Source organism: Prunus dulcis, chromosome 1, assembly GCF_902201215.1.
Source record: "Prunus dulcis chromosome 1, ALMONDv2, whole genome shotgun sequence".
Taxonomy (NCBI): Eukaryota; Viridiplantae; Streptophyta; class Magnoliopsida; order Rosales; family Rosaceae; genus Prunus; species Prunus dulcis.
Genome location: NC_047650.1, coordinates 29,502,827 through 29,529,064, shown reverse-complemented (window position 1 = coordinate 29,529,064; position 26,238 = coordinate 29,502,827). Strand labels below are relative to the sequence as shown.

The following is a 26,238-nucleotide window of genomic DNA, read 5'->3' as shown; positions in this document are numbered from 1 at the left end:
ATCCTTCAGAAAAACCTTTTGTTCGCATATTTTTATGTGATAATGAGTGCAAATTGAAATAGGTTAACACCGAACATGTGTGTATAAAATTCACAGGTGGAATGAATTTGATTTGAATTTTTAAGATAGGATTGATGGCTCAGCACGTAACACGTGGCAAAGTGAGAGAGAGAGAGAGAGCGCCATGAGGGGGAGGGAGAGAAACTCAAAGTGGGTCCACAATGCTGACGTGTCATGGTGATGAGATTAAATTGCGGGATTCGATGCGGAGCCATGGCCGATTGCGATGCGTTGCAACCACCAATCTCATCCGCAAGTTGCCAACCTTTTTCATAGGAGAGCTGAGGAGACTGGACTCGAGAGAGGGGAGCTCCTCCTAGGCTTTGCTGCATCCCATTTGTAGGAGAAAGATTTTCATAACACTTTTTTGTTATTTCAATTAATAACACAATGACATATAAAGTAATTTTTGTACATATCATTATATTATTAGTTAGGTATAGTCAAACAGTATTATTATTCACATTACAAATAAATTTTTCTGCATTCAAGGCCCCAAATCATTCAATCGTGGCTCAAATGTTCTATCTGTTGCTTTCATTGGCCCCCCTCTCCTTCCTTCCCTTCTTTGGCTAGCAGGTGGCTCTTTATAAATAAATATACAATTTACTCAGTTTCTATGTAAATAAATTAACAAGGAGATTACTATTTATTATTAATCAATCAGTTGCCCCAAAATCCAAAAACCAGCGAGAGTATAGTCTCCAGTCTCCAGTCTCCAGTCTCCACTCCCTTATTATTTCCCCTTTCCTTACTTAAAAGAAACAATCAAACAATCACCAATACAACACCACTCTCTCTCTCTCTCTCTCTCTCTCTCTCTCTCTCAGCCCTCAACTCAGCTCTCTGAGGACTCCTCAACTTCCTCCGCTTGATAATTATGGCGTTTTCGTAAATGCAATGGCGGCCACTTCTAGAGGGTTCGCTTCTCACCTCGATTTCAAGCTCCGCCGCCTGGCTTTCCATCCGCGCCCTCACTCTAGTACCAGCAATGGCGGCTTAGAGGAGCTGAGGAAGCGGAGGAGGTTCAGCCTTCGGGGGAACCGACGCGGAGTCAGTCGAATCAGTTGCTGCTGCTCAGACTCGGTTGTTCCGATTCGCTCCGGAAAGAACGCCGAGAAGGCGGAAGAGCGGCGGTTCGATTCGAAGAAAAGGCCTCCTAGAGCTGGAGTGCAAGCCTCTGCTGCATTGCCCTTCTTTGCTTCGTCGTCCTCGTCTTCTTCTTCTGCTGCTCAGTACCTTATTAACTTCAAATCTATTCTGCTGGTTTTGTTTTGTAGCTAGCTGGGTGTTATTTTAGTGTCTATAATGAATCAATTGTCTAATTGCTATTGCCTCTTGTCGATTGCTGCAGATCTCATTTTTTGTCCAGACAAGAGAAAAATTACCCCCGCTGTACCCCTAGAAACTCTGGTCCACAATCTCGTGACACTCCACCCAAACGAGGTAATTATATCAATCAATCAATCTATTTGAGGATATAAGATAGTAATATTAATATGTTCTACTGCGCAGAATCAGATTGCTGTTAGTTAGTGGTTTGTTCTTGTTCCATGGATGATAATAAGAATAACATATTTGGTTGGCGATTGTGCATCTTGATATTGATTCACTCTACTCTATTATTAGATACTGGTATTGCCAATGAGAAGGACTGGGGCATCAGCTTGTTAACCGAAAATGTAAACGAGTCTGGGACTAATGAAGATGGCAGTACATGGTATCGAGAAAGTGGGGAGGACATTGGCGACAACGGATACAGATGTAGGTGGACAAGGATGGGCGGTACCTCCCATGATGCTTCTTCACAATGGAAAGAAACGGTATCATAATGGTTTCGGCTTTTACTTTTACTTTTTGTTAACCTTTGCCATGTATGACTTGACTATCCTTCTTATTCACCTCTCTGGGGACTGGGACTGGCACTCGACCAAAACACGACATAGTTCATCTGCAATCTCTCTCATTTGTTTACTTTAGCAATAGTTATGACCAAATTCTACGTTTCTACTCTCTAGGTTCCTCTTGTTTCGTACTCAGGAAGTTTTAAACAACTAGAGGGGATTTAGACATCCTGCTACCTGTATACTATCATCATCATTATCATAAAAACTAACTCTGCCAGATTGGCTTTTTTTTTTATAACCCCATTAAGTATCATCCCAGGTGGATGCATTTAATTGGATTTATTGATCTCATTGACAGTGGTGGGAGAAAAGTGACTGGACCGGATACAAAGAGCTAGGTATGTCTTTCTTGTCTATCTTCAAAGTTCAAATGCTGGCTATCATTATCCATCAACATGACATTTCAATGATTTATTTACGTTTTGTATATTTTTTTCTTACCGAAAAAAATCACAAATTTTAGACTGAAATCCACATAAACAAAGCAACACAATCATTTTTAAATACAGGAGAATTTGTTTTACCAAATTTAAACATTGTGGGTCATCTGATAAATAAAAATTGTAGGCACTGTCTTTGTAGTCTCTATATTCATCCATTTTCTAGAATTTTTCAACTAAACACTTCCCACTGCTGTGGCAAACAGGCCAAATGTCTGAGGGCATTGAGCGACAATCATTCATAACATACGAGATTAATGAATCAATATCTGTTTTTGTGAAGCCACTGTTCTGTCATGTATACATTTACCGTCAGTAGTCTTTCAGAAAATTTCACTACTATCTATCATGGGGCATGGATACAAATAGGCATGCATAATTCACATCTATTATCTTTTCATAGGTGTGGAGAAATCTGGTAGAAATGCTCAAGGCGATTCATGGTGGGAAACTTGGCAAGAAGTTCTTCATCAAGATGAATGGAGGTCTTTATTTATCTCTCTTTTTTTTTCATATTAAAATTTAGAGAATTACTTGTAAGTTACTAACTGAGCTGTAGTTATAGGATTTTTGAACCTCTTGTTTCATTTTTTCCCAATACAATAAATGTGGAAACTTTGAAAGTGCAGTAACCTAGCAAGGATTGAGAGAAGTGCACAGAAACAAGCAAAATCAGGCACTGAGAATGCTGGATGGTATGAGAAATGGTAAGCTAAAGTCTGGATGCTAATTCATCTTTATTCACATTATAATGCATTTAAAGAAATGATGAAATATGTGGAATATATGGACGATCATACTTTATAATTTGGATACAGGTGGGAGAAATATGACGCTAAAGGCTGGACTGAGAAAGGAGCACACAAATATGGTAGACTCAATGAGCAGTCGTGGTGGGAGAAGTGGGGAGAGCATTATGACGGAAGGGGATCTGTTCTCAAATGGTTCCTCTAATTACCTTTTCTGATCCACTTGATTTAATTCTTCATAGTGTTTTTTTGTTTTTTTGTTTTTTTGTTTTTTTTTTTTTACTGAAAGAAACTTCATTGTGCAATCCTTCCTCTCTGAAATTTAAAAAGTTTTTTTGGCATCTTCTATTAGCATTTTGATAATTTACAATTGAAAGTATGTAGCTGAATGCAGCCAGCTAAAAGTATCCAGTCACTGATATATGGGCTGTTATAATTTTCAGGACTGATAAATGGGCTGAGACTGAACTTGGAACCAAATGGGGAGACAAGTGGGAAGAGAAGTTCTTTTCTGGAATAGGTTCGCGACAAGGGGAGACATGGCACGTATCTCCTAGTGGTGAACGTATGTGCAAGCAAATTGAACTATGATTAACCCACAAAGTTTATCTGCCTTTCTTTTGTTTCCTTCTATAACCATTACATCATGCAGCATTCTTATATTATGTTTTAGAATTTCCTTGTGTAGCTACTAGTATCCATATTGTTTTTCTCCTTAAGGTTTTCTAGCATATCGCAATTTATAATACAAATTTTCTCACTACATTATCTATTTAAGTGCACGTCACGCGTACAGTGTGCTTTCAAAGGTATATGGCAACAAAACCTGAGAAATGCTGGAAATATTATATTATGGAATAAATTTTTGCCTCATTCTTCAAGCCCCATTTACAGTCTTGATGGAAGACATGATGTATTATATTTTGGGTGAAGGATTATTCCATGATCACTGCGCATAAGCACACATCACCCTTGCTGAAACCTCCAGTAATGAGCTGGTACCTATATATTTTCAGCCACAGGTCATGGGTTACATGTTTATATAAGCAAGCCCGGCCACCTATTTTGTCCCTGGAGAGCTACAAGAATGTTCCATTTATGATACTTCGTATCAGACATAATGTTAGCCTCCTATTATTTTTTGCTTTTTGTGAGTGTTTATGCACTGTAGCACTCCTGATTTGCAGGGTACAATCATTAGCACAAATGTAACAGGCCTGATTTATTGTTCCTCTCTTTCAAGATGTTAAAGGAATATCTATGTTACTGCTTTTCTCAGTTGTCTATTCCCTAAAATTAGAAAATGTCTTGAATCCCTTCCAATTATTCAGATCTTCATGTTCATTTGTTTTTTCATTTATGAAGTTTGATGAAACTCTGTTTTCTGTTCTCTCATGTCTAGGTTGGTCAAGGACATGGGGAGAAGAGCACTTCGGAAATGGGTATGCAAAAGGGATAAGCTTGCTGAACTGCATTTTTATCTATTCTTAGAAACCAGCCGTGTATAAACGTTGTTTTGAGAAGTCAACTTCCTTTCTCTTTGCAGTAAGGTGCACAAATATGGGAAAAGCACAACAGGTGAAAGCTGGGATATTGTTGTGGATGAGGAGACCTATTACGAGTAAGAGTTGCTCTCCGTATCTCTCTCTCTCCACACACACACACACACACACTCTAAAGTTGGTTCTATCTAGAGATTAAGTATATTGAAGCAGTAAAAAGGATCTCTGGGGCTCAAATAAAAATTTAGATTTTAAAGTCTTCTGTTAATGCTTGCCTACTGTATAGTAATTTTGATCTTCACTTTTTTATGAAGGGCTGAGCCGCATTACGGATGGGCAGATGTTGTTGGCGATTCTAGCCAGTTGCTTTCAATTAAACCTCGAGAAAGGCCACCTGGCGTCTACCCTAACCTTGAGTTTGGATCAACGCCACCTCCAGCTGATGAACCACCAGAGGAATTTTCTCCACAATGAAAAGGTGACGAAGTTTAGGGTGCTTTAGTTTAGAATATTGTTCCATTCCAAGTCCAATTATGTTGGCTGAAACTCTTCTCATGTAACGGAAACCTTAGTCTTTAATTTATTCATTCTTTCAATCGTCATTATTTTCATTTTGGGCGACAGCTACATTTTTTCGGATTATTTATTTGGGAGTTGCATTGTAATTTTTCCTGGCCCAACGTAGATGCTAGGGTTCAAAGTGGGCACCGAGGATTCTGTTAGCAATCTACACATTAGGATTAATTTATTTCCAGTTGTGATCTTTGTAAAAGATTCATTTGACATTTTCGAGTGGGAGAGGAAAAGAAGGGGGGCTTTCATTAATAGACCCATTTTAGTATGACATATTATACAATTACTCATATAGAGCCCATTTGTTATTTTCTAATTAGTTTGTTAAAAAATTTCTAAAAACCAATTAGAAAATGCCACATAAGCTCTATATGGGTAATTGTATAATATGCCATATTAAAATGGGCTTATTGCTAAAAACCTAAAACAAGAAGAATGTTGTAAATTTTGATTAGGCTAGACTTAAAACATTCCGGCGAAGTTGGCACCTAGGCCTAGCTGCTATTGCAATGATATCTTATCCATCGTTTGAGGCTCAGGGTTCAAGTCATAGCTATGTTGCACGGGTACGATGATACGATAGGATTTGAGGATACGGCAAAATTCCAAAAACTAGGATACAGGTATGACACCGATACGGTAATATATATTTAAAAATTAATATAAATAGAAAAAATTAATATTGCATTTATTGTGTTATAATCATCCATCGTAAGTACCAAAACACAAAATACAAGTCTATAAACAAAACATAAAATATAAGTCTCCACAAAAACAAATTAAAACATTGAGAAGTCACTTCCCAAATCTCTCTAACTCCATAGGATTTTATAATTTTGAAAATGACCGAACATATTTTCAAAATTACTCCTTAAAGTATCGGAAATGTATCAGGATCGTATCCTTGAAGTATCGGAAATGTATCAGGATCGTATCCTTGAAGTATTGGAAAAGTATTGTAAGGTCAAACTTTCAAAAAAGTCAACTACACTCCTATATCTGTATCGAAGGCGTATCTTACCCGTATCGGAGTGATGAATACTAGCATACCCCTCCAGTTAGAAGTATCGGCGCAACATAGAGTCATAGTATTCAGGCGCTGGACTAAAATTCAAAATTTAGAGTTCGCCATGCCAAGTCAAAATTTAGTTTCAGATATGGTTGAAAGTCCTCCTATTTGTGGTTTTACACTAAAAATCCAACGCTATTGAACTAGCTTGGTGTTTTTTGGGTCAAAGAACTATCTCGTTCAATCTGTCTAATTTAATATTTTCACTATATTGCGGCCTTTTTCTCATTGTTATGCAAATATTAATTAAACTCTAAACGGAAACAAATGAAAAGAAAACAAAGAAAACCGTTTCCTATTTTTGAGGAAATGTTTATGTTTTATTTTATTACTAGCCTCTTAGCACGCGTTTTCGCGCTTGGGAGAGGCTTTTAAAAAAAATAAAAGAAAATTTATTTTAGAATTAAAAAAGATAATGGGTAGTTATGTTTTATAAAAATAGAATTCATTATCTGATTTTTATTTTATTTTATATTTTTTTAAATATGAAAAAGTATAAATTTATCAAATTATCCTCATTTAATTAATAATTTTAATTCTTAATGTTTGGATTAACAAAGATCATTTTTTAGTATTTTAAATGTTTCACCATTATCTGCCTTTTGCTTTATATATAGATTAAATTTTAAAAAAAAAATTCGGTTTAAAAGATTGTTAATATTATATTATCTTCATTTAGTAAATTTCTTCCTTCTTAATATATTTGAGAACCAATGACATTTCTGAGTATTTTGAATTTTCAACTTCAAAGTCTTCCAACTTCGTACATACAGATGAGAAAAAGAAAAAAAATTAGACATCAAAAGGAAAATATATATCTCTAGATTTTAAACTGGTCAAGTCCTCCAGACAAAAGGAAAAAGGAAAAAGGAAAAAACAGGTCTAGTCTTATAATTAATTTACAACTGCCATCTGTCTCTCAATTCGGTTAAAAATATTAGAAAGACTGTAAACCAAACCCCCCAAAACCAACTTCCCTTGCACCTTTATGATTTCTCAGGTGATTTGGAAAGAGGCTAAACATTCTTGTGAGTAGTTCAAATATTCTTAGTATAAGCGTCGAGGCTCAATCCAACCTTGGTTCCAAACACCCATTCTCTGACTGCTCACATCTGCTTCCGACTCATTGCCCCATCAAAATCCATCTTCCGTTCGTGACCATTGCAATTGCACATAGGATGCTTTGCACGTTTTGAGGTCGAAAATCAGTTTGCTGTCATCAAATGAGCCTCGTGCCAGTACCCACAAAAGTAGGGGATGCACATTATCTATCCTCAGTTTTATGTACAGTTGATATAGGCAGGTAGGAGGGTCCATATTCAAAACTTTTGGGCAGGCTAGAGATGGAAATAGTTAAAGGGAAAGATATGAGGAAGAAATTGCACATTTTAATCAGTTGAACATATCGTCTAATCCGAAAGCAACTCCTCCAATTCAGGTTCCTCGGAGCTGACAGCATCATAATCCACACCTGTTCTGTTAAACATATCATTGTCCAGAGGGCCACTTTGATCCTCATCCTCATCAGTATCAGGCCATTCTGGATCATCTTCCACGTTTTGGGCATCAGATTCTACTTCATCTCTTCTTGTTTCATTAATACCCTTACCATATTTTCTTGGTCCCACATCCCTCTTGACCTTGGCCTGCGAATCTTCACATATGCAGGTGTGTGGGTTCTCATGAAAGCTACCCCTGCCTGGCCTCACTTCATTTGGCTCGCCCATAAAGCCTCTCTGGTAAGTACGAACGCTAGAAGCGAAAGCTCCCCAGGTCATGTTCTCTTTGCTTAGGAACAACCGGTAGAGTTTTTTAGCATTCGGACGAATAGTAGGCTTATGTCCAAAATATCTCCTGCAAAAGATAAAAAATGTGAACTAAGCAGGCAGAGGGAAGAAAAATAAGATGAGAAGAGAAGTAGAAAGGGCAAAGAAAGACAACATACCTTCGTCCGGCTAATATTTTAGCCATATTACCATTGTTGTTGGTGACAAAGACATCACTTTCATCGCAAACTATAAAGTCAAGTGCAGCCATGCGAGAAGAAAATGAATAAAATGGTTCCAGTTCCTCCTTCGTTGCTATTGTATCTTTCGAATAAAAGTTGGGGAATAGTGCCTTAAGGGGTGCCAATGTTTCTTCTCCTCCATACACTTCTCCTGATGCCACATAGATATGAACATCACTGCCATAACCCAGTGCTCTCAACATCAGACCAACTTCTTCTGGAGTAAGTGGACATCTCCCATGCCTCCTTGGCTTATCAGGATTGCTTATCTGCAACTCCATCCAAATACATCTTATACATACCAATCTATAGATCCAGATCAATGGGATAGAAATCAACTCAATACACACATCATATGCATGATCGATTAACATTTTCTTTTCATTTGCCTTGATAGTAGCGTTTTTGTTTGTCTTCACTATGTAAATACAACTTGCACTTGCACATTTTTGAAAATTTTAAAAACAGAAAGTTAGGTTTTAAATGTCTTGTTCTTAAATATTTGATTTCAGGGTAAGACATAAGATTACACAAATCCAAAAGAACATCACTTAAGCCTTACATGTAAAGTCTTCCACCTCCTTCGTATTGCACCCAGTTCTTTCCTTTCCTTATCTCCTCCACCATAATAACATCCTGAGAATGCAAGCATATCAGGTTCATACCTGTAACAGTAAACGTTTAATTATATCAAGAAACCATTTCACAAGTAACCCTTAAAATTTGCAGAATCTTATAAGTAATGGGGGCACAACCTGTTACTTGCCTAAGTGTGTGAAGGAATTAATGGGTTTTGTTAGTCTACTCATGAACATGTAGTTCTATAAATGTATGATGTATCAAATAGATATGGAAATCCAAGTATACAAATGCACACAGAAATATATGATTGTTGGAACAAAGAATCGACATGCAATTCTATGGATTAATCTACACATATCCAAGAAAGACAGCAACAAACCAAGACCATATGGTAGAGCTAAACACAAAAATTAAAAGACAGATAAGATTACCTCAGGTGCAATGCAATATAATGCTTGCTTCTCATCCTCATTCGATGAACCAACTTTTTAGCCATTTTCTGTATTGGGTCAGTAAACTTTAAAGCATGGTAGTTTACTCTACATCTTAATTTTTGAAGATCTGTACTCAACTTGTTTGCAAGTCTGTAGTCAAACTTGTTGAGCTGAACAGCCTGTCACATAATGAAAACTAATAAGTGCCTTTTCTATAAATTTTAGATACTTGTACAACAATTATTCAAGAAGACATATTCAGGGTGCCAAAAAAGGGGAGCCACTCATCAAGGGATCGATAAAGGACTAGAGATCCGAGTCTAGTTAGCCTAAAGCTCAGTTCGGCTCCCCTGCTTGCAGCCTTAAATGTATTATAGAAATAATAGGAACTCAATTTGAAACTGGGTAACATATAAGGAAGTCAGCCTGAAAGGGGACATTTCTAAATGGTATAGGCAATAAAGAATATTACAACGATTCATATTTTTGAGCATATTAGATATGAATATAAGTTTGGGAGTTAATACCTTTTTTTATTACAAAACGCGAAACCTTCATGAATTAAGAGTCTATAAGAAAGTGTCTTTTGATTTAACAGGATATGTGCAGATACATCAATCTATTAATCTTGTATCAATGAACAGGGTTGGTAGTTTACAAATATTATCCTTAGGGAAAACAAAACGTCTGACCAAGAAATTCATTCTGTTATGCCTTTCCGTGTTTACTTCGCATTGGATTCATGGCAGTTAAGAAATGTTTTGATTTTCACAAAGGGAAAATAACTCCATCATTTGGTCCACAAGATTGGCCACTGGATAATGTGAGTGCATGAACTATGGAAATATCATGTACTTCAAAGTAACAACTGAAACGCAAAGTGAAAACTTCAAAGTAACAACTGAAAAGCAAAGTGAATACCAAGATACAAAAATAAGCAAAAAAGAAGGTAGTACCCCTGCAACTTAGAGAGGAAAAAATAAAAGAAGTTTCTACGCTCTACAAGAAATTAGAAGCTTAAGAGAACTGAAAACTTACATGCCTTTTCAAAAGAACAGGTAATACACGATTCTGATAACATCTTTCACTACACTTCCTTGGGACACGCATAGTTGATGGTGTCCACGCTTTACCTCCCTTTCCCCTTCTGGGGAGCTGCTTAATGATTTTAACATCTTTTGATAGAAAAGATATAAACCAATCAACATCAAAGATCTCTGAAAAGTTACTGCAAAAGAAAACAATTGATTTGTAAAATTTTAATTAAAGAAAACACTACCTCTACATGTCACATGTTACTGTAATAACAAAATCCAGATTGTAAGTAAAGAGGGCAGCATATGTAGAATATGTAGGCAATTCAATGATTGACCTCGCATCCTTCCAGAAAGACTTCTGGTCCAACTTTGGAACAACAAGACTAGCATTCAGTATACGAGCAGCAACAACGGCATCTGTAATCTGCCCAAAGTATAGGTAGAGTAAGTTCCATACCAAAAGTAAAAAAGATTATGCCAAAACTCTAGCACAAATGCGACACAGATAGGTCACAAGATATGTCACTGAATAGCAATTTCTGGATTCCAATATAAGGAGAAACTAAACTTGTACAGTAAAAATCAACTAAATCAAAGGCAACAAACTGCGTCACAAATTCTACTCTTGGATTAAGAAAACATATCAACCAATTAAATAGAGCATTGTGTCTCCAGAGTTCTCACAAATACAAGGGAATAAAACGGTTAGAAATGCATACATCCAAGCATCAAATATCTTAACTAACACAAGGAAAACTCCTAGTGTACCTAATTACTCCATTTACCCTCGTTTATGCCATCAGTTAAACTGTCAGAGTTCAGGTGGAATCAAACATCCTCTCCGACATGCTGAACGAACCATCAATGCACTAATTATGATTGGAATGCTGCAGTTGAGAAAAAAAAGTAAGGAAAGTTACCCCAGTTCTTTGTTGATTCAAACCTCCACTGGTTGCAATTGCCAAGTACCTATTAGGAGGTGTAATTTCATCAACATCTGCAAATATGAACAAGACAGCTATTCAGGATCAAATCGAAAACAAGAGTGTCATTGTGAACACAAACAGAACTGTCATTTTACGAACCATATACATAAATTCATAACAGTAGAAAAATGATAGAAACGGCAAACAGGCACTGTCAATCAATTACAAAACCCTAGACCTTGGTAATACTTAAAATGGAAAGATAATTGGAATAAAAGAAGAAGAAAACGGCGGAAAAATATACGCACTTGGAAACTTGTGGGTGGCATTGCTGCATCCATAGTAGAAGTTTGAATTCCTAGAAGTCCAAATATCGCGATCTGATCTCCCTCCACGGCTCTGATTTTGAAGAAGTAAGGGAGAAGCGTAAAGATCCAACCAATACCTGACATTGTTAGACTCAAATCCGGAGGAAATAACGAAGTGAAGAAATAAAAAGAAAAGAAAAGGAAAAACCTAACCGGAACACGAAAGACTGGAACTCCAATCGCATCATCGTCCACGCCAACATTGAACTGGAAAGAAAAAGATGAAAATAGAAGCAATTAGGATAAGAATGTAATGAAATTAATTGTGAAATTGTACAGTCGTACCGAAGAGGAAGAGTGTTGGTGACGTGGTTGATGGAGGTGATTGACATCGAGAGGAGAAGGAGAAGGAGCAAGAACCAAGAGAAGAGCGAAGAGGATGAGAAGGGCTCCGGAGATGGCGGAAATGAGGGGAAGAAGAAAGCGAAAGCAGTGGTAGTAGTGGAGGCGGCGGCGTTGAAAATGAAAGGCCATTTCGTTTTTTTCCTTTTTGTTGTTGGTATTTTGGAGTCGTTCAGTCTCCTGTGTGTTCTGTATGAATAAATCCGTTGGGTTTGGAATTGGATGAATGAAATGAACGAGGGAGGCAAACAAAGAAAGAAAGAGAATGAGCTGCTATAAACACAAACGCAAACAGAGAGAGCACGGAGAAACAAATCGCCCTCCCTCCGTCCCTCCCTCGCACCCGCAGACTTGACTGTTGCTCTTACAAATACAAATACAACATTGTCTCTCAAATCAAGACCTGGCTTTGGAGTTTCGGCCTTTTTGGCCTTGAGGAGGAGGAGGAGGAGGAGAAGAGTGCTTCTGATTGTGGTTGGCAGCCAGCCTGTTACTACTACTTCTCTGCTCTGCTCTGCTCTGGTGCTGCCGTGTCCGTCTTTCCTTTCCTATCAAAATCAAATACTCCCTTCACCGGGGGACACAAACAAACAACCAATCCAACATAAAATTTTAAAATCTGTTTTAACCCAGCCAGTTTTCAGTTTGAGTGCAGCTAAATGGATCTTAAAATTAAGTATACTTATGATCTAAATACATCATAATATTTAAATTAAAATATAAAATTAACTATGTATACCCTATTTAATTACCAAAAATACCCCGGATACAACCTAATTCACTTTATCACACGACATGAAACCCATTAAAATCTAGTAACAACATTCGTCAAGGTCAAGTGGCATACTAAATTATTCGGATATCATGGCTGAGAAGCTTTAATTCAAAGGCAGCAGAAAGCTCCTTGTTTTCTCTTTGATTTATTATTTGCCATTGCCATGTGGTTCTTTAATTGATTAAATGATGTTTACCGGATCTTAAATTAGAACGGACAAAAACAAAGATAAAAAGTTCAATTTAGGGATGCATGTATCGTGATGACCTTGTTGGGATACCCCTAGGAAATCCTATTTTTGTATGATCAATGTGTTTGGCTTTTTCTCCTTCAACACTAAATGGGCCTTCCTCGGTTTTATCTTTTAATTTTCCTTATATTTGAACTCTCTATGCATCACTTTCCCATATTCGAGTTTGAATGAATTAGCCCATGTACCTCGCTCAACCACATAATGGAATAGGGTTTATATCTATTTTCCCCAAGTAAGTAGATTCTTCAACTCAAATCTCAAAAGTTTCAATATGTATTTTCTTAGTTTTCACCCAAATTGATTTGGGTTTCTTCAATTTTTTAGAATTTCCATACACAATTACTGAATTCCTGTTTCAATTCCAAGTAAGCACGTATGAACTCGCTTCGTATTTTAATATTTTTTATTGTCAAATAAAAGGAAATAACACAGTTTTTGGAGTAGGATTTTTCGTTTATGTTTGATTAGAGTTGAATGTGGTGAGTAGGGTGTACTTAATAAAATTACATTTGTTTCACAATTCAAAATATTCTTTTTGGTCATTTTATGTTAGGATAAATTAGTAATTCAATAAATAGTTTGATAGTAGGGTGTACTCAGTTAATTTAGGGTTCGTTTAGCAGCACTCTTTAGTTTTGAGCTTAAAATAGTGTGTACATGTAATTAAATGATCCCTTTTTAATCCCTACTTTACAATGGGGGAGGGGGAGGACAATTTCGAGTCAACCCAATTAAACCGTTCAATTTAATTATTAGAGAATTTGGTTGAGTTGGGTTGGATTTGGAGCATGTCCTAGTTTAAAAATATTATAAACTAGTATGTACAAGTTGAGTTATGGATTAGAATAAAAACTTAAAAGTGGGCTTAATTTTGAGTTAATTCGATCGAACCGCTCAACTCGATTATAAAAGAATTGGGTTGAGTTGGGTAAGCCCAATAATGAGTGGATCATAGAGTTGGTATTTTTTTTACCCAAAACTCGATCCGAACTAGGAAACTAATCAAACCGAATGGTCCAATTTGATGTTATTTCTAAAATGTTCGGTTTTGGCACATAAATCGAATTGGACAGCTGTCAACTGATTCGACACCCAGCTTGGGTTTTGCAAACCGTTAGTTCGACTGAACTGAATCGACAGAAGATTTCGAACCCCTAACCTCCAACTCACATACTCAACCATTTATCATTGCACCACAACGCTTCTTTGTTCAAATTACGTATTGCTAATATATTGAGTGGTATCATTCAAATAAAATTAAAAAAAGAGATTTGTTAGAAAACCCTAATATCACCCTAACACTATTATAGTCCCTAAAGCCTCATTTTCTTCCTCATCCATCATCTATGGGTGCTCTCTCTCTCTCTCTCTCTCTCTCTCTCTCTCTCTCTTGCCTTATCTTATCACTACACACACACACACACACACATCAAACCGCCGTCGGTGTTGGTAGTGGTCCCGTGTTTAGCATTCTAACCACCATTGGTTCGGTAGTCGGGTTGTGCCACTCTGTTTGGTTGCCGAACTGAACCTATCCTAGTAGATCTTGAGTTCAAGAAATCATAAACCGCTATATATCGAGTTGGATTACGGGTTGAGACAAAAAATGACTCAACCCTACTTTATAAGTACATTGTTTCATTTAATTTGATTGCCAAACAAATAATATGAATGTGCACCTCATTGATGTCTTGTTGCTAGGAGTAGGCACAGTTCAAATTGGTTTCACCTCAAAATCATGACCAAACCAATTACAATATAACAATTTGGTTTGGTTCGATTTTGAAAAAAGCCATAAAGAAAACTGAACCAAACCAATGCATTTGGGCCTAAGCCTAATTCTCTTTCTTTTTGCATTTCTTCAACATTGTTAGTCCAATTACAACCAACAAATTCACAACTTGCTCCATACTTAAATCATTCTAGAGTACGAAACCCTCCTAAAGCTTAATATGCCATAACACTTCAAATTTCAATAACTAATATAGCTCAATTCAAATATCCATATATGGTTATTACCTAATTAGAGTATTACACATGTAAAATATAATATAAATGAATAAATATACAGATAAACGGTTTGGTTTAGTTTAGGCCGATTTACAAAAATTCAAAACCAAATCAAACGAAACCATATATGATTTGGTTCGATTTTTAAACCGTTTGACTTTTTCTAGATCAAAACCAAACCAAAAATTTGGTTCAGCTGAATTGATGCTGGTATGTGGTAATTGTTTAGGCTTATTTTCAGTTATCTATTTCTAATTAGTTCATTGCTTATTTTCATGTCAAAATCATTTTTTTCTTTTATTTTATTTTTTAATTAGCAAGTTTTAAACTCACAATTTTATTGCTTAAATCTGTCCTCAGTTTATTTAATTATTAAGTAGATGCTATCAATTATGTTGAAAGGGCAGCGAGTGATATTTGTTTTAGAAAACTAAAATAAATTTAGGGATTTTTGTACAAATGTCAACTGAACTTATACCTCAGTTTCAATTTGTCAAATTAATGAAAAATTTAAGAGAAATGTCACCTTAATTTTTAAAAATCCATGATTTGTCATATGACTTTAACACCATCCAATTTTCCATCCATTTTAAAGGGTACTTTAAAAATGAAAAAATTATTATATAAAAAATTGTATATATTTTAAATAATTAAAATTGGAAAGAAAAAAAAAATTATCACCTTCCCTCATCCCTTATGCGCCACCGACAGCTCCACTGAATCCCACCCACCTTGAAATCCATTCACTCTAACCTCGTCACAACCCCTTCCTCCATTCCCCCTTTACTCTTCCCCTTTCTCCTTCTCTCTCTACCATGGAACACCTACTCTTCACACACAAATTTCCTCAGCCCACCCAAACCGAGTCCGCTTTCTTCTTTTTTCTTTTTGAAAATTTTAGACATGCTCAATGAACACCATAAAAAAATTTATACATGCTAAGAGGGAAAGAGAGAGACAGACAGAGAGAGTAGAAGGAGAGGGGGGCTCATGTGCGATGTGTCCTGGGGGCGGGTGGGGTTGGGGTGGTGGAAAGAGGGATAGAGTCATAAAGATTACATTTCTCTAGATTTTTTATTTAAAATGACAAATTAAAACTGAGGTATAAAATTCGGATGTGTTATAAAGAAGTGAAGCCCACATAGATAAAGCTATGAGGTATTAGTCAAAAGATGAAATTATGATGTTGGGGAGAAATCATTATGTCTCCCTTAGAAGCCATTTGCTTTGCCTATAAATAGGCATTATTTCTGCTTGTAAACACACACGAATACGAGAAGAGAATAGAGTGAGAGTCAAAGAAGAAAAGAAAGAGTGAAGTCTATCTGAAGAGAAATTCTGTCAGTGTAAACACCACAAAGAGAAATATAATTACACTCCCAATATTTCAGTGGTACTTCTCATACTCTGATTATTCTAGTTCTATAACACGTTATCAGCACGATAGTCTCTCTTTTTTATTTCTGAATTTTTCCTAGCTCAACACTATGTGGTTATTTCTCTGTCTCCTCTCTGTCATATGTCTACTCTCACTTTACTACTATGACGACATGCAAACTTTCTTTTTTGTGTTCTCACAATTTTTATGTTGTTTCATCCATGCTTGTTTAATTTACTTCTTTGTAACGTAATTTGGAATGGCGCGGTTTTTATACCCCGTCCTGTTATTTTATGGTGGTGTAATTTTTTTTTTACCCATCGCGTTGTAACACAAATTATTGTAATAAAATGATGGTGTGATCTTAAAACCCATCTATTATATCTTGAATAGTGGCGCAGTTATATTGCCCACAATATATGATATATTATGCACTTCATATATATTAGGTGGTGGCCTTTATCCCCACATTTATTTTATTTATGGTATGGAGTAGGTTTATTACCCATACGGCAATATTTATTTAAAGGTGTGGCGCGGGTTTATCATCCACATAGATGCCTTTACTTTTATTTAAAAAGTATGGAGCAGAATTAGTGCCCATACAAGCACATTTACTTTTATTTAAAGTATGATGTGGAATTAACCCTCATACTTTATGAATTTACTTTACCGCACATTTACTTTTATTTAAAGTATGATGTGGAATTAACCCTCATACTTTATGAATTTATTTTACCGCACATTTACTTTTATTTAAGGTATGATGTGGAATTAACCCTCATACTTTATAAATTTACTTTACAGTTCCGCCCATACAGCAAGCAATTTACTTAATGAATTTACTTTACTGCACATTTAATTTTATTTAAGGTATGGTGTGGGTTTATCGTCCATACCAGCAAATTCATAGCACTTTATTTTTATCATCAATTAATATACCTGAATAATGAGGGCCTGAAATTCCTATTAATAAGTGGCTTAATGTCCCAGATCCCGAGCCTAAAGTTTCGGATGGCAAATTTGACAAAACTGGAGTTTGCTGCCTTGGACATTTCTGGGGACAACTATTTATCATGGGTCCTGAATGCCAAAATCCATCTACGTGCAAATGGCCTCGAACAAACAATTGTAGATGGGAATGATGCTTCGCCTGAAGAAAATGCGAAGGCCATGATCTTTCTTCGCCGCCACATCCATAAAGCGCTGAAGAGCGAATATGTGGTGGTTGATGAACCATTGGTTCTATGGAAAGCTCTAGGTGAAAGATAAGATCATCAGAGGATGGTGACTCTCCCAAGAGCTAGATACGAATGGAATCACTTAAGATTTCAAGATTTCAAGACAGTGTCCAAGTACAACTCTGCTATGCACAGAATTACCTCATTGATGAGGCTATGTGGTGAAAATATATATGATGAGGATATGCTCGAAAAAACTTTGAGCACTTTTCATGCTTCAAATGTCCTCTTTCAGCAGCAATACAGATATAGCGGTTTCAAGAAGTATTCGGAACTTATATCTTGCCTCTTGTTAGCTGAGCAGAATAATGAGCTCTTATTAAAAAAAATTACCAATCTCGCCCAACGGGCTTAGCACCACTTCCTGAAATAAATGATGCATCTCAAGAAGTGAATGCCACTTCATCTCAGGGCAATATCCACAGACGTGGGCTAGGGGGCAAGCGTGGCTGCTGGCAAGGAAGCAGAAAAGATCGTGGTGCTCGTTCAGATGGTTTAGGTCCAAGGAGCAGTCCATCCACGAATGGCAAAAATGCATCCCGTAATAAGGGAAAGGCACAGACGAGCCATGTGCCAAGAAATGTTGAAAGCACTTATCACAAATGTGGTGCAAAGGGACATTGGGCGCGTGCATGTCGTACGCCCAAGAATTTGGCGGATCTCTATCAAGCTTCACTTAAGAACAGGAAAGTGGAGACAAATTGCATTGATCATGCTATATCAGATCCACCAGCCACATATGGCTCATCAGAAATATCGCGTCAGCTAGACAAGACGCATCTGGATGTTTCTGATTTTGTTACTGAAAGAGGGAATAAAGTTTATGGGTTCGAATTAGATTAAATTTCTTAATGTTCTATTTGTATTATCTGAAGTATTGTTTAATTTTCGTTTCAATCCAATAAAAGTGGCAATGTTTTCTTGTTTATTGATTCAGCTTATTTTATTTATTTGAAGGCATGAATGTAAATTATGGGGGCCCTCAAAACAAAGGCTATGACAAAGATATTTGTCTCGCAGACAACGCGACTACTCATACGATCCTTCGAGATCGAAAGTATTTCTCAAAATTGATGCTTACAAAAGGAAAGGTAACAACCATATCAGGTCATGCAGATCTGATTGAAGGCTCAGGAACAGCCCAAATTATGTTATCAAATGGAACAATACTGTCCATTCAAAATGCCTTGTATTCATCTAACTCCAGAAGAAATCTGTTGAGTTTCAAAGATATACGTTTGAATGACTACCATGTTGAAACAAAGAATGAGGAAAACATGGAATATCTTTGCATTACCTCTAGTGATACCCAAAAGCGTATACTGGAGAAGCTTTGTGCGCTCTCATCAGGGTTGTATTATACAACCATACGGACAATTGAGGCACATAGTGTCATGGACCAAGAGTCCATTGACTCAAATGCTTTTAAGCTTTGGCATGACAGGTTGGGTCATCCTGGATCCACCATGATGCGCAGGATCATCACCAACTCTAAAGGACATCCCTTGTTGACTAAACACATTATGTTATCAAGTGAAATCTTTTGCCAAGCTTGTTCACAAGGGAAGTTGGTGATCAGACCATCACAACCAAAGGTTGATGTTGAGTCTCCATCATTTTTGCAGAGAATTCAAGGGGACATTTGTGGACCTATTCATCCCCATGTGGACCATTTCGGTACTTTATGGTCTTGGTGGACGCATCTACCCGATGGTCACATGTTTGTCTTTCATCTACTCGGAATATGGCATTTGCTAGGCTTTTGGCTCAGATAATTAAATTACGAGCCCAATTCCCAGATTATCCCATTAAGTCAATCAGACTCGATAATGCTGGTGAATTTACATCTTAGACTTTTGATGACTACTGCATGTCACTAGGCATTGACATTGAACATCCTGTTCCCCATGTGCATACTCAAAATGGCTTGGCAGAAGCTTTAATTAAGCGTCTTCAGTTGATAGCACGCACTTTGCTAATGAAAACAAAGTTGCCAGTTTCTGCTTGGGGATATGCCATTTTACATGCAGCATCACTTGTGCGATTGAGGCCCGTCGCCAACAATCAATATTCTCCAATACAACTTGTATTGGGGAATCAACCAAACATTTCACATTTAAGAATTTTTGGGTGTGCGGTATATGTGCCCATTGCACCACCGCAACGTACTAAGATGGGCCCTCAACGCAGATTGGGAATTTATGTTGGTTTTGATTCACCATCTATCATCAGATATTTGGAACCCCTGACGGGTGATATTTTCACCGCACGGTTTGCGGATTGTTATTTTGATGAGACAATCTTCCCACCATTAGGGGGAGAAAAATATGTGTCTAAAGAACAAGGCAAACTCATTCCTGAAGAACGACATGAATTATCATGGAATGTATCCACATTGTCTCATCTCGATCCTCATACTGCTCAATGCAAAAACGAAGTGAGAAGGATCGTTCACCTCCAAAGTATTGCAAATCAGATGCCAGATGCATTTAATGATGCAGCAAAGGTGACAAAATCTCATATCCCAGCTGCAAATGCACCAGCACAGATTGATGTCCATAATGGACAAAGCAATGTGCCAGCAAATGGTTCATCTGCTGCACGCCTAAAACGTGGCAGACCACTAGGCTCAAAGGATTCAGTTCCTCGAAAGAGGAAGTTGATGGACAAAATGAATCCAAATGAAATAAATAGAGAGCCCACAATTCATAATTCAAATGCCCCCAAAGAGGGACAGGTACTTCCTGAAAAGGAAAACGTCATTGGTGAGACAAGTGCCCCTGGAGTGGCAACTGTACCTGAAAGTCAAGAAATCTCCATAAATTATACGTCTACTGATGAATTGTGGAATAGAAATGAGATGATCATCGATGATATATTTGCATTCTCAGTGGCTGCTGAGATCATAAAAGATGATGATATTGAGCCGTGCTCTATTAATGAATGTACACAGAGGCAAGATTGGCCTAAGTGGAAAGATGCAATCCAGGCAGAATTAAATTCTTTGGAAAAAAAAGGAGTGTTTTTGGACATATTGTTCCAACTCCACCCAATGTGAACCCTGTAGGTTACAAGTGGGTATTTACAAGAAAGCGCAATGAGAAAAATGAGATCTCAAGGTATAAAGCGCGACTCGTTGCGCAAGGTTTTTCACAAAGGCCTGGAATTGATTATGTGGAAACGTACTCTCCAATAATGGACACAATTACATTCCGTTACTTAATAAGTTTGGCGGTTTCAGAAAAACTTGAAATGAGACTCATGGATGTCATTACCGCATATTTGTATGGAGAATTGGATACAGATATATACATGAAAGTTCCAGAAGGATTCAAGTTGCCTGAAGCAGCCAGAAATAAACCACGGGGCATGTTCTCAGTTAAATTGAGAAGATCATTATATGGGCTAAAACAATCTGGACGAATGTGGTACAATCGTCTCAGTAAGTATCTATTGAAGGAAGGATACACAAATGATCCTATTTGCCCATGTGTGTTTATTAAGAAATCAGAGTCTGGATTTGCGATAGTGGCAGTATATGTCGACGACATGAATCTAATTGGAACTTCAAAAGACTGCTGATTATCTCAAACGTGAGTTTGAGATGAAAGACCTTGGAAAGACAAAATATTGTCTTGGCTTGCAGATTGAGCACAGTGCTAATGGAATTTTGGTGCATCAATCAACTTATACTGAAAAAGTATTGAAACGGTTTGGCATGGATAAAGCCCATCCACTTAGCACTCCAATGGTCGTTCGGTCGCTTGACACTAAGAAAGACCCATATCGTCCAAAAGGGGATGATGAAATGGTCCTTGGTCCATAAGTACCATATCTTAGTGCAATAGGTGCTTTATTGTACCTAGCACAATGTACCAGACCAGACATATCATTTTCAATAAATCTGTTAGCAAGGTACAGTTCTGCTCCAACAAGGCGACATTGGACCGGCATCAAACATGTTCTACGATACCTTCGTGGGACAACAGACATGGGGTTATTCTATTCCAATGAATCGACCAACGCCCAGAGTATTGTTGGTTATGCTGATGCAGGATATCTCTCTGATCCACATCAAGGACGATCATAGACTGGGTATGTATTTACATGTGGAGGAACTGCAATCTCATGGCGCTCAACGAAACAAACACTAGTGGCCACATCTTCCAATCACTCAGAAATACTTGCCCTCCATGAAGCCAGTCGTGAATGCGTTTGGTTAAGGTCGGTGATCCATCACATCCGAAGCACATGTGCCCTACCCTCAGCAACAGACACTCCAACAATCTTGAATGAGGACAATGCAGCTTGTATTGCTCAGATCACATGAGGGTATATCAAGGGTGACAGGACCAAGCACATATCACCAAAGTTTTTCTATACACATGAGCTCCAGAAGAGTCAAGAAATCAAAGTCAGACAAATCCGCTCAAGCGATAACCTGGCAGATCTCTTCACTAAATCATTGCCGAAATGTACATTCCAAAAGTTAGTGCATGGCATCGGATTACGACAACTCTGCAAGCAATCAAGTTGGAGCATGCAAAATCAGGGGGAGCATTCAAGAGTCCTCTAACACAGGACATATGCACGTTGTACTCTTTTTCCTTCGACTAGGGTTTTTTCCTAGCAAGGTTTTAACGAGGCAACATGAGTGCATTACCCTTATGTCCCAAATAAAGTTGTACTCTTTTTCCTTCGCTTAGGTTTTTTCCCACTGGATTTTTCCAAACAATGTTTTAATAAGGCAACCAATCTAGGGACATGTGGTCTTCAAAGGGGAGTGTTATAAAGAAGTGAAGCCCACATAGATAAAGGTAGGGGGTATTAGTCAAAAGATGGAATTATGATGTTGGGGAGAAATCATTATGTCTCTCTTAGAAGCCATTTGTTTTGCCTATAAATAGGCATTATTTCTGCTTGTAAACACACACGAGTCAGAGAAGAGAATAGAGTGAGAGTTAGAGAAGAAAAGAAAGAGTGAAGTTTATCTGAGGAAAAATTCTTTCAATGTAAACACTATAAAGAGAAATATAATTTTACTCCCAGTAGTACTTCTCATATTCTGATTATTCTAATTCTATAACAGGATGAGATTTTTTCAAAAATCCCACAAATTTTAAAAAGGGACACAGGTATCATCCAATACTGCAGCCGCATGGTACTTTCCATGGACTGTATTACACGCTCTCAATTTATGCAAACGTGAAAACCCTCCTCATCCACCCCTGCACTGTGCACCCTCACCCATTGTGTATGTGTGTGGTGGTGGTGTTGTTGATGGCAAGAGCACAGCAACAAGGATATTAGGGAACAAGGAATTAGTAAATCCCTTAGTTTTGGGTTTTCCAAGTTTATTGGATTCTTTGGAGGCTGCTATGCTAACTAACATGTATTCGTTGACGGTGAAGCCCTCTTTCGTTTTACCAAAATTTTCTACTTCTTCTTCGTCGGCTTCTTCTTCTTCTGTACATTTTTGGGCTGGGTCGTGTTCTTCTTCGGTTACCTTCCGAATAAAGACGAAAAACAGAGGAAGCAGGTTGAGAATTCACGCTTACGAGTCTTCAAAGAGCGACAGTCCCAATGCGTCTGGCGATTCCAAGCCTCCCAACGGCACTCTGGTATTTCTTTTTCTCTCCCAATTGGCCTGCTAGATGCCTCCCTCTCTCTTTTCTCAATTGTTAATCTTACTAAAGTAGACCCATTGTCTAGTTGAAACACATATATTGTTGCCAACCCAACTCATATGATTGATTGAATTTCTTGAACTCAACAGCCAAAGAGCAGGAGAGAAATTCTTTTGGAGTACGTCAAAAATGTGCAGCCAGAATTCATGGAGCTCTTTGTAAAAAGGGCACCCCAGCAGGTATTTTATTCGTCTTCGGCACAAACCCATTAAAATGAATAAAATATCTGTCTGACTAATGCAAAGATAGAGGCTATGGATTTCTATTTCCATGACTAATCGGCTGAAATCAAACCACTTTTCACGGTTACTCATGTAGGTGGTTGATGCAATGCGCCAAACAGTCACAAACATGATTGGAACTCTACCCCCACAATTTTTTGCAGTCACAGTGACCACCGTAAGTATATAGCTTTTAATATTCTTTCTCATCATAGAACTAGCAGCATGAGTATCATACGATCTGATGGGTTCTCTATACTTGGTGGCTGACTGATTTATTGATGCAAATCTTTTGTTCATGTTTTCATAATAGTTGTGCTTAAGCCATTTATATATTCAGGGGGATTGGTTGACTTCCATTTCAGGTTGCCGAAAACCTTGCACAACTCATGTACAGTATCATGATGACTGGATATATGTTTCAGAATGCACAGTACAGGTTGGAACTCCAGCAAGGTTTAGAGCCAGTTGCTCTTCCTGATGTGCAAGATAAAAAGGTGATATTTTTTCCCTTTTTATCTTTCAGTTTATATTTATGAACGTTCTTATCCTTTGTGTGGTTGCGGAAACCTTTTGCTACATCACCATTTGCTGAGGAGAAGTCTTGTGGTGGCTACACTTTCGGACATTACCTCTCTGACCTATGTGCTTTGGGAAGGCTTTTCTTTACCATGTAGTCATTTTGTATTTTTCTGATGGCATTGAGATTAGGCTACAATGTCACTCCTAATTATCTGACCCTTGTCGTACTAACGTGGAAAGTACCACATCTTTAAGTAAAATGCAGAGCTTGTGAAATTCCAGTGATTCTTAATGGAGATGTAATCTTCAAAGCTGTGCACTTTTAGCTACTGGTTCTAATCAAGGCTGTTTTTGTCAAGGAAAATTCATAAAGCTGTAAACAATAAATCTTTTTTTAAAATTTTTTTTTTAAAAAATTTAGTTATGTTGTTCACTCACTCATTTTGATGCTTCTGTTTTATTTTCGAGAGGTTCCTCTGTACAACCTTTAATTGGTACCCTGTGACTTACAGGATGCACCAGATTATGCACCTGGGACACAGAAGAATGTGTCAGGTGAAGTTATTAGGTGGAATAATGTTTCTGGCCCCGAGAGAATAAATGCTAAGAAGTACATTGAGTTACTTGAAGCAGAGATTGAGGAACTAAATCATCAAGTTGGGAGGAAATCTGCGAGTGGACAAAATGAACTGTTGGAGTATCTCAAGTCTCTTGAGCCCCAAAATTTAAAGGTAAACAACTTCCCCTCTGTTTATCTGAACTGCTTTTTATTGGCTAGATGCTAGGTGCGTGGCTGGTAGCTGAGGAATGGTAGGTTCGTGGCTAAAGGCTAGGTGCTTTTTGTTGGAATATCTCAAGACGAGCACTATTATTATTACTGTTATTGTTCGATGTAAAACTGATTGGGAAGATCCTACCTGCTACTAGTCAGTTGGGCCATTGTCCCCAGGATATGGTAGCGGAATAATGTGAACTATGCTCTGTTTCATGTCATGAGAATCGGCTATTATTGCTTGTATATTAGTATTAAAGGGGCCATAAATCTCTTTGTGACCTCTGGTTAAATGTGTTCAAATTTGTAGGAGTTGACAAGCAGTGCTGGAGACGATGTTGTGGTTGCAATGAATACATTCATCAAGCGGCTTTTGGCTGTTTCAGATCCTGGCCAAATGAAGGTTTGCCTTTGCATTGAGCTGTATTTAGATTCTGGTTGAAGTTTCAGTGAAGTATTTTCCATAATTTTCTTTATATCATAATATGTTATGTGCTGAAAAAAAGAAGGTGAAATAGAGTCACTGTGGGGGGCTGCGGGTTAAACTGTTGGGAGGGCAATAACTTGAAAACTAGAGTAACTGTGTTACATGCACCTTGGATCGAAGTCAATTCATGTCATGAGCTGAAGCCGAGCATCTCATATTATTTCTTCTCAAAATCAGTGATGTTTGTTCTAATCAAGTTAAGTTGTCTTGAATCACTTAAATTGAATATAACCTGAGCTTGTTGAATTGTTGCTACAGACAAGTGTAACAGAGGCAAGTGCACCGGAACTTGCCAAACTGCTGTATTGGCTGATGGTTGTGGGATACAGCCTTCGCAATATTGAAGTTCGTTTTGATATGGAAAGAGTACTTGGGACTCCTCCAAAGCTCGCAGAATTGCCTCCAGGAGAAAATGTTTAATTACGATTACTCCTCGTGGAATTTCTAATTCAATATAGTGGCACAAGTTCATGAATCACAAGGCTCCACAAGGCCTGGCTAATGGTGATACTAGATCTACTACTTAGTCTGTGAGTGTACCTTTAGAATCTGGAAGTAGATGAGGGTTCAATAGAGAGATGACTGGACACCAATTAGGTGGAGGGCTGGGGAATTTTAGCATAAGCCGCAAACAACAATTTTTTCTAGCAATAAACTTTTGTCCATATTTATTTTTAAGCCATAAATTACTGTCAGTAAGTTTAATAAGAGATTATGACTGCAAGGGGGAAAGTTGATAAAGATTTTGCGGGTACATGAAACTACGGTATTAGCACTTAGCAGCAGTTAGATGCCATGCTATATATACAATCTGTCTCTCTTGGACCAGTTCGCTCCTCTCGTGTATCTCCCCATGCTCCTCTATTATACCAATCCCAATCCTATGCTGGAGATA

The 26,238-nt window shown here is 37.6% G+C and overlaps 3 protein-coding genes across 4 annotated transcripts; 2 read left to right on the top strand and 1 right to left on the bottom strand.

The window, feature by feature from the left end:
* Positions 1-334: 334 nt before the first annotated feature.
* LOC117629362 lies at positions 335-5,443 on the top strand. 2 transcript variants are annotated; one of them, XM_034361924.1, is made up of 11 exons: positions 359-1,295; positions 1,415-1,506; positions 1,690-1,883; positions 2,266-2,305; positions 2,811-2,892; positions 3,037-3,114; positions 3,226-3,351; positions 3,600-3,721; positions 4,559-4,598; positions 4,703-4,777; positions 4,973-5,443. In XM_034361924.1, exons 1-11 carry the CDS (start codon positions 961-963, stop codon positions 5,130-5,132), a joined length of 1,344 nt encoding a protein of 447 aa, XP_034217815.1. In that variant the 5' UTR covers positions 359-960; the 3' UTR covers positions 5,133-5,443. The 2 variants fall into 2 exon arrangements, 1 of the variants encoding a protein (XP_034217815.1); XR_004586074.1 differs by lacking the exons at positions 4,559-4,598; positions 4,703-4,777; positions 4,973-5,443 and adding an exon at positions 3,849-4,552 and having other exon boundaries at positions 335-1,295; positions 3,600-3,816.
* A 1,649-nt stretch (positions 5,444-7,092) lies between these two features.
* LOC117613103 (O-fucosyltransferase 16) lies at positions 7,093-12,579 on the bottom strand. Its single transcript, XM_034341754.1, has 10 exons — positions 11,941-12,579; positions 11,809-11,862; positions 11,596-11,686; positions 11,282-11,358; positions 10,697-10,785; positions 10,363-10,552; positions 9,322-9,503; positions 8,871-8,973; positions 8,246-8,577; positions 7,093-8,154 (listed from the first exon to the last, which is right to left on the bottom strand). The coding sequence occupies exons 1-10, from the start codon at positions 12,127-12,129 to the stop codon at positions 7,710-7,712; spliced, it is 1,752 nt and encodes a 583-aa protein (XP_034197645.1). The 5' UTR covers positions 12,130-12,579; the 3' UTR covers positions 7,093-7,709.
* A 10,189-nt stretch (positions 12,580-22,768) lies between these two features.
* Positions 22,769-26,021, top strand: LOC117616773. Its single transcript, XM_034346184.1, has 7 exons — positions 22,769-23,275; positions 23,431-23,520; positions 23,660-23,740; positions 23,928-24,059; positions 24,597-24,815; positions 25,167-25,259; positions 25,602-26,021. Exons 1-7 carry the CDS (start codon positions 23,033-23,035, stop codon positions 25,761-25,763), a joined length of 1,020 nt encoding a protein of 339 aa, XP_034202075.1. The 5' UTR covers positions 22,769-23,032; the 3' UTR covers positions 25,764-26,021.
* The last annotated feature ends 217 nt before the right edge of the window (positions 26,022-26,238 follow it).

Excerpts from the sequence above, each read along its gene's own strand:
- LOC117613103 (XM_034341754.1), bottom strand. The coding sequence starts at position 12,129 with ATGGCCTTTCATTTTCAACGCCGCCGCCTCCACTACTACCACTGCTTT. Across the intron at positions 11,359-11,595 it reads TGCCACCCACAAGTTTCCAA|ATGTTGATGAAATTACACCT; the intron begins GTGCGTATATTT and ends TCATATTTGCAG. Across the intron at positions 8,155-8,245 it reads AAAATATTAGCCGGACGAAG|GAGATATTTTGGACATAAGC; the intron begins GTATGTTGTCTT and ends TATCTTTTGCAG.
- LOC117616773 (XM_034346184.1), top strand. The coding sequence starts at position 23,033 with ATGCTAACTAACATGTATTCGTTGACGGTGAAGCCCTCTTTCGTTTTA. Across the intron at positions 23,276-23,430 it reads AGCCTCCCAACGGCACTCTG|CCAAAGAGCAGGAGAGAAAT; the intron begins GTATTTCTTTTT and ends TGAACTCAACAG. Across the intron at positions 24,060-24,596 it reads CTGATGTGCAAGATAAAAAG|GATGCACCAGATTATGCACC; the intron begins GTGATATTTTTT and ends TGTGACTTACAG.
- LOC117629362 (XM_034361924.1), top strand. The coding sequence starts at position 961 with ATGGCGGCCACTTCTAGAGGGTTCGCTTCTCACCTCGATTTCAAGCTC. Across the intron at positions 4,599-4,702 it reads GAAGAGCACTTCGGAAATGG|TAAGGTGCACAAATATGGGA; the intron begins GTATGCAAAAGG and ends TTCTCTTTGCAG. Across the intron at positions 4,778-4,972 it reads GATGAGGAGACCTATTACGA|GGCTGAGCCGCATTACGGAT; the intron begins GTAAGAGTTGCT and ends TTTTTTATGAAG.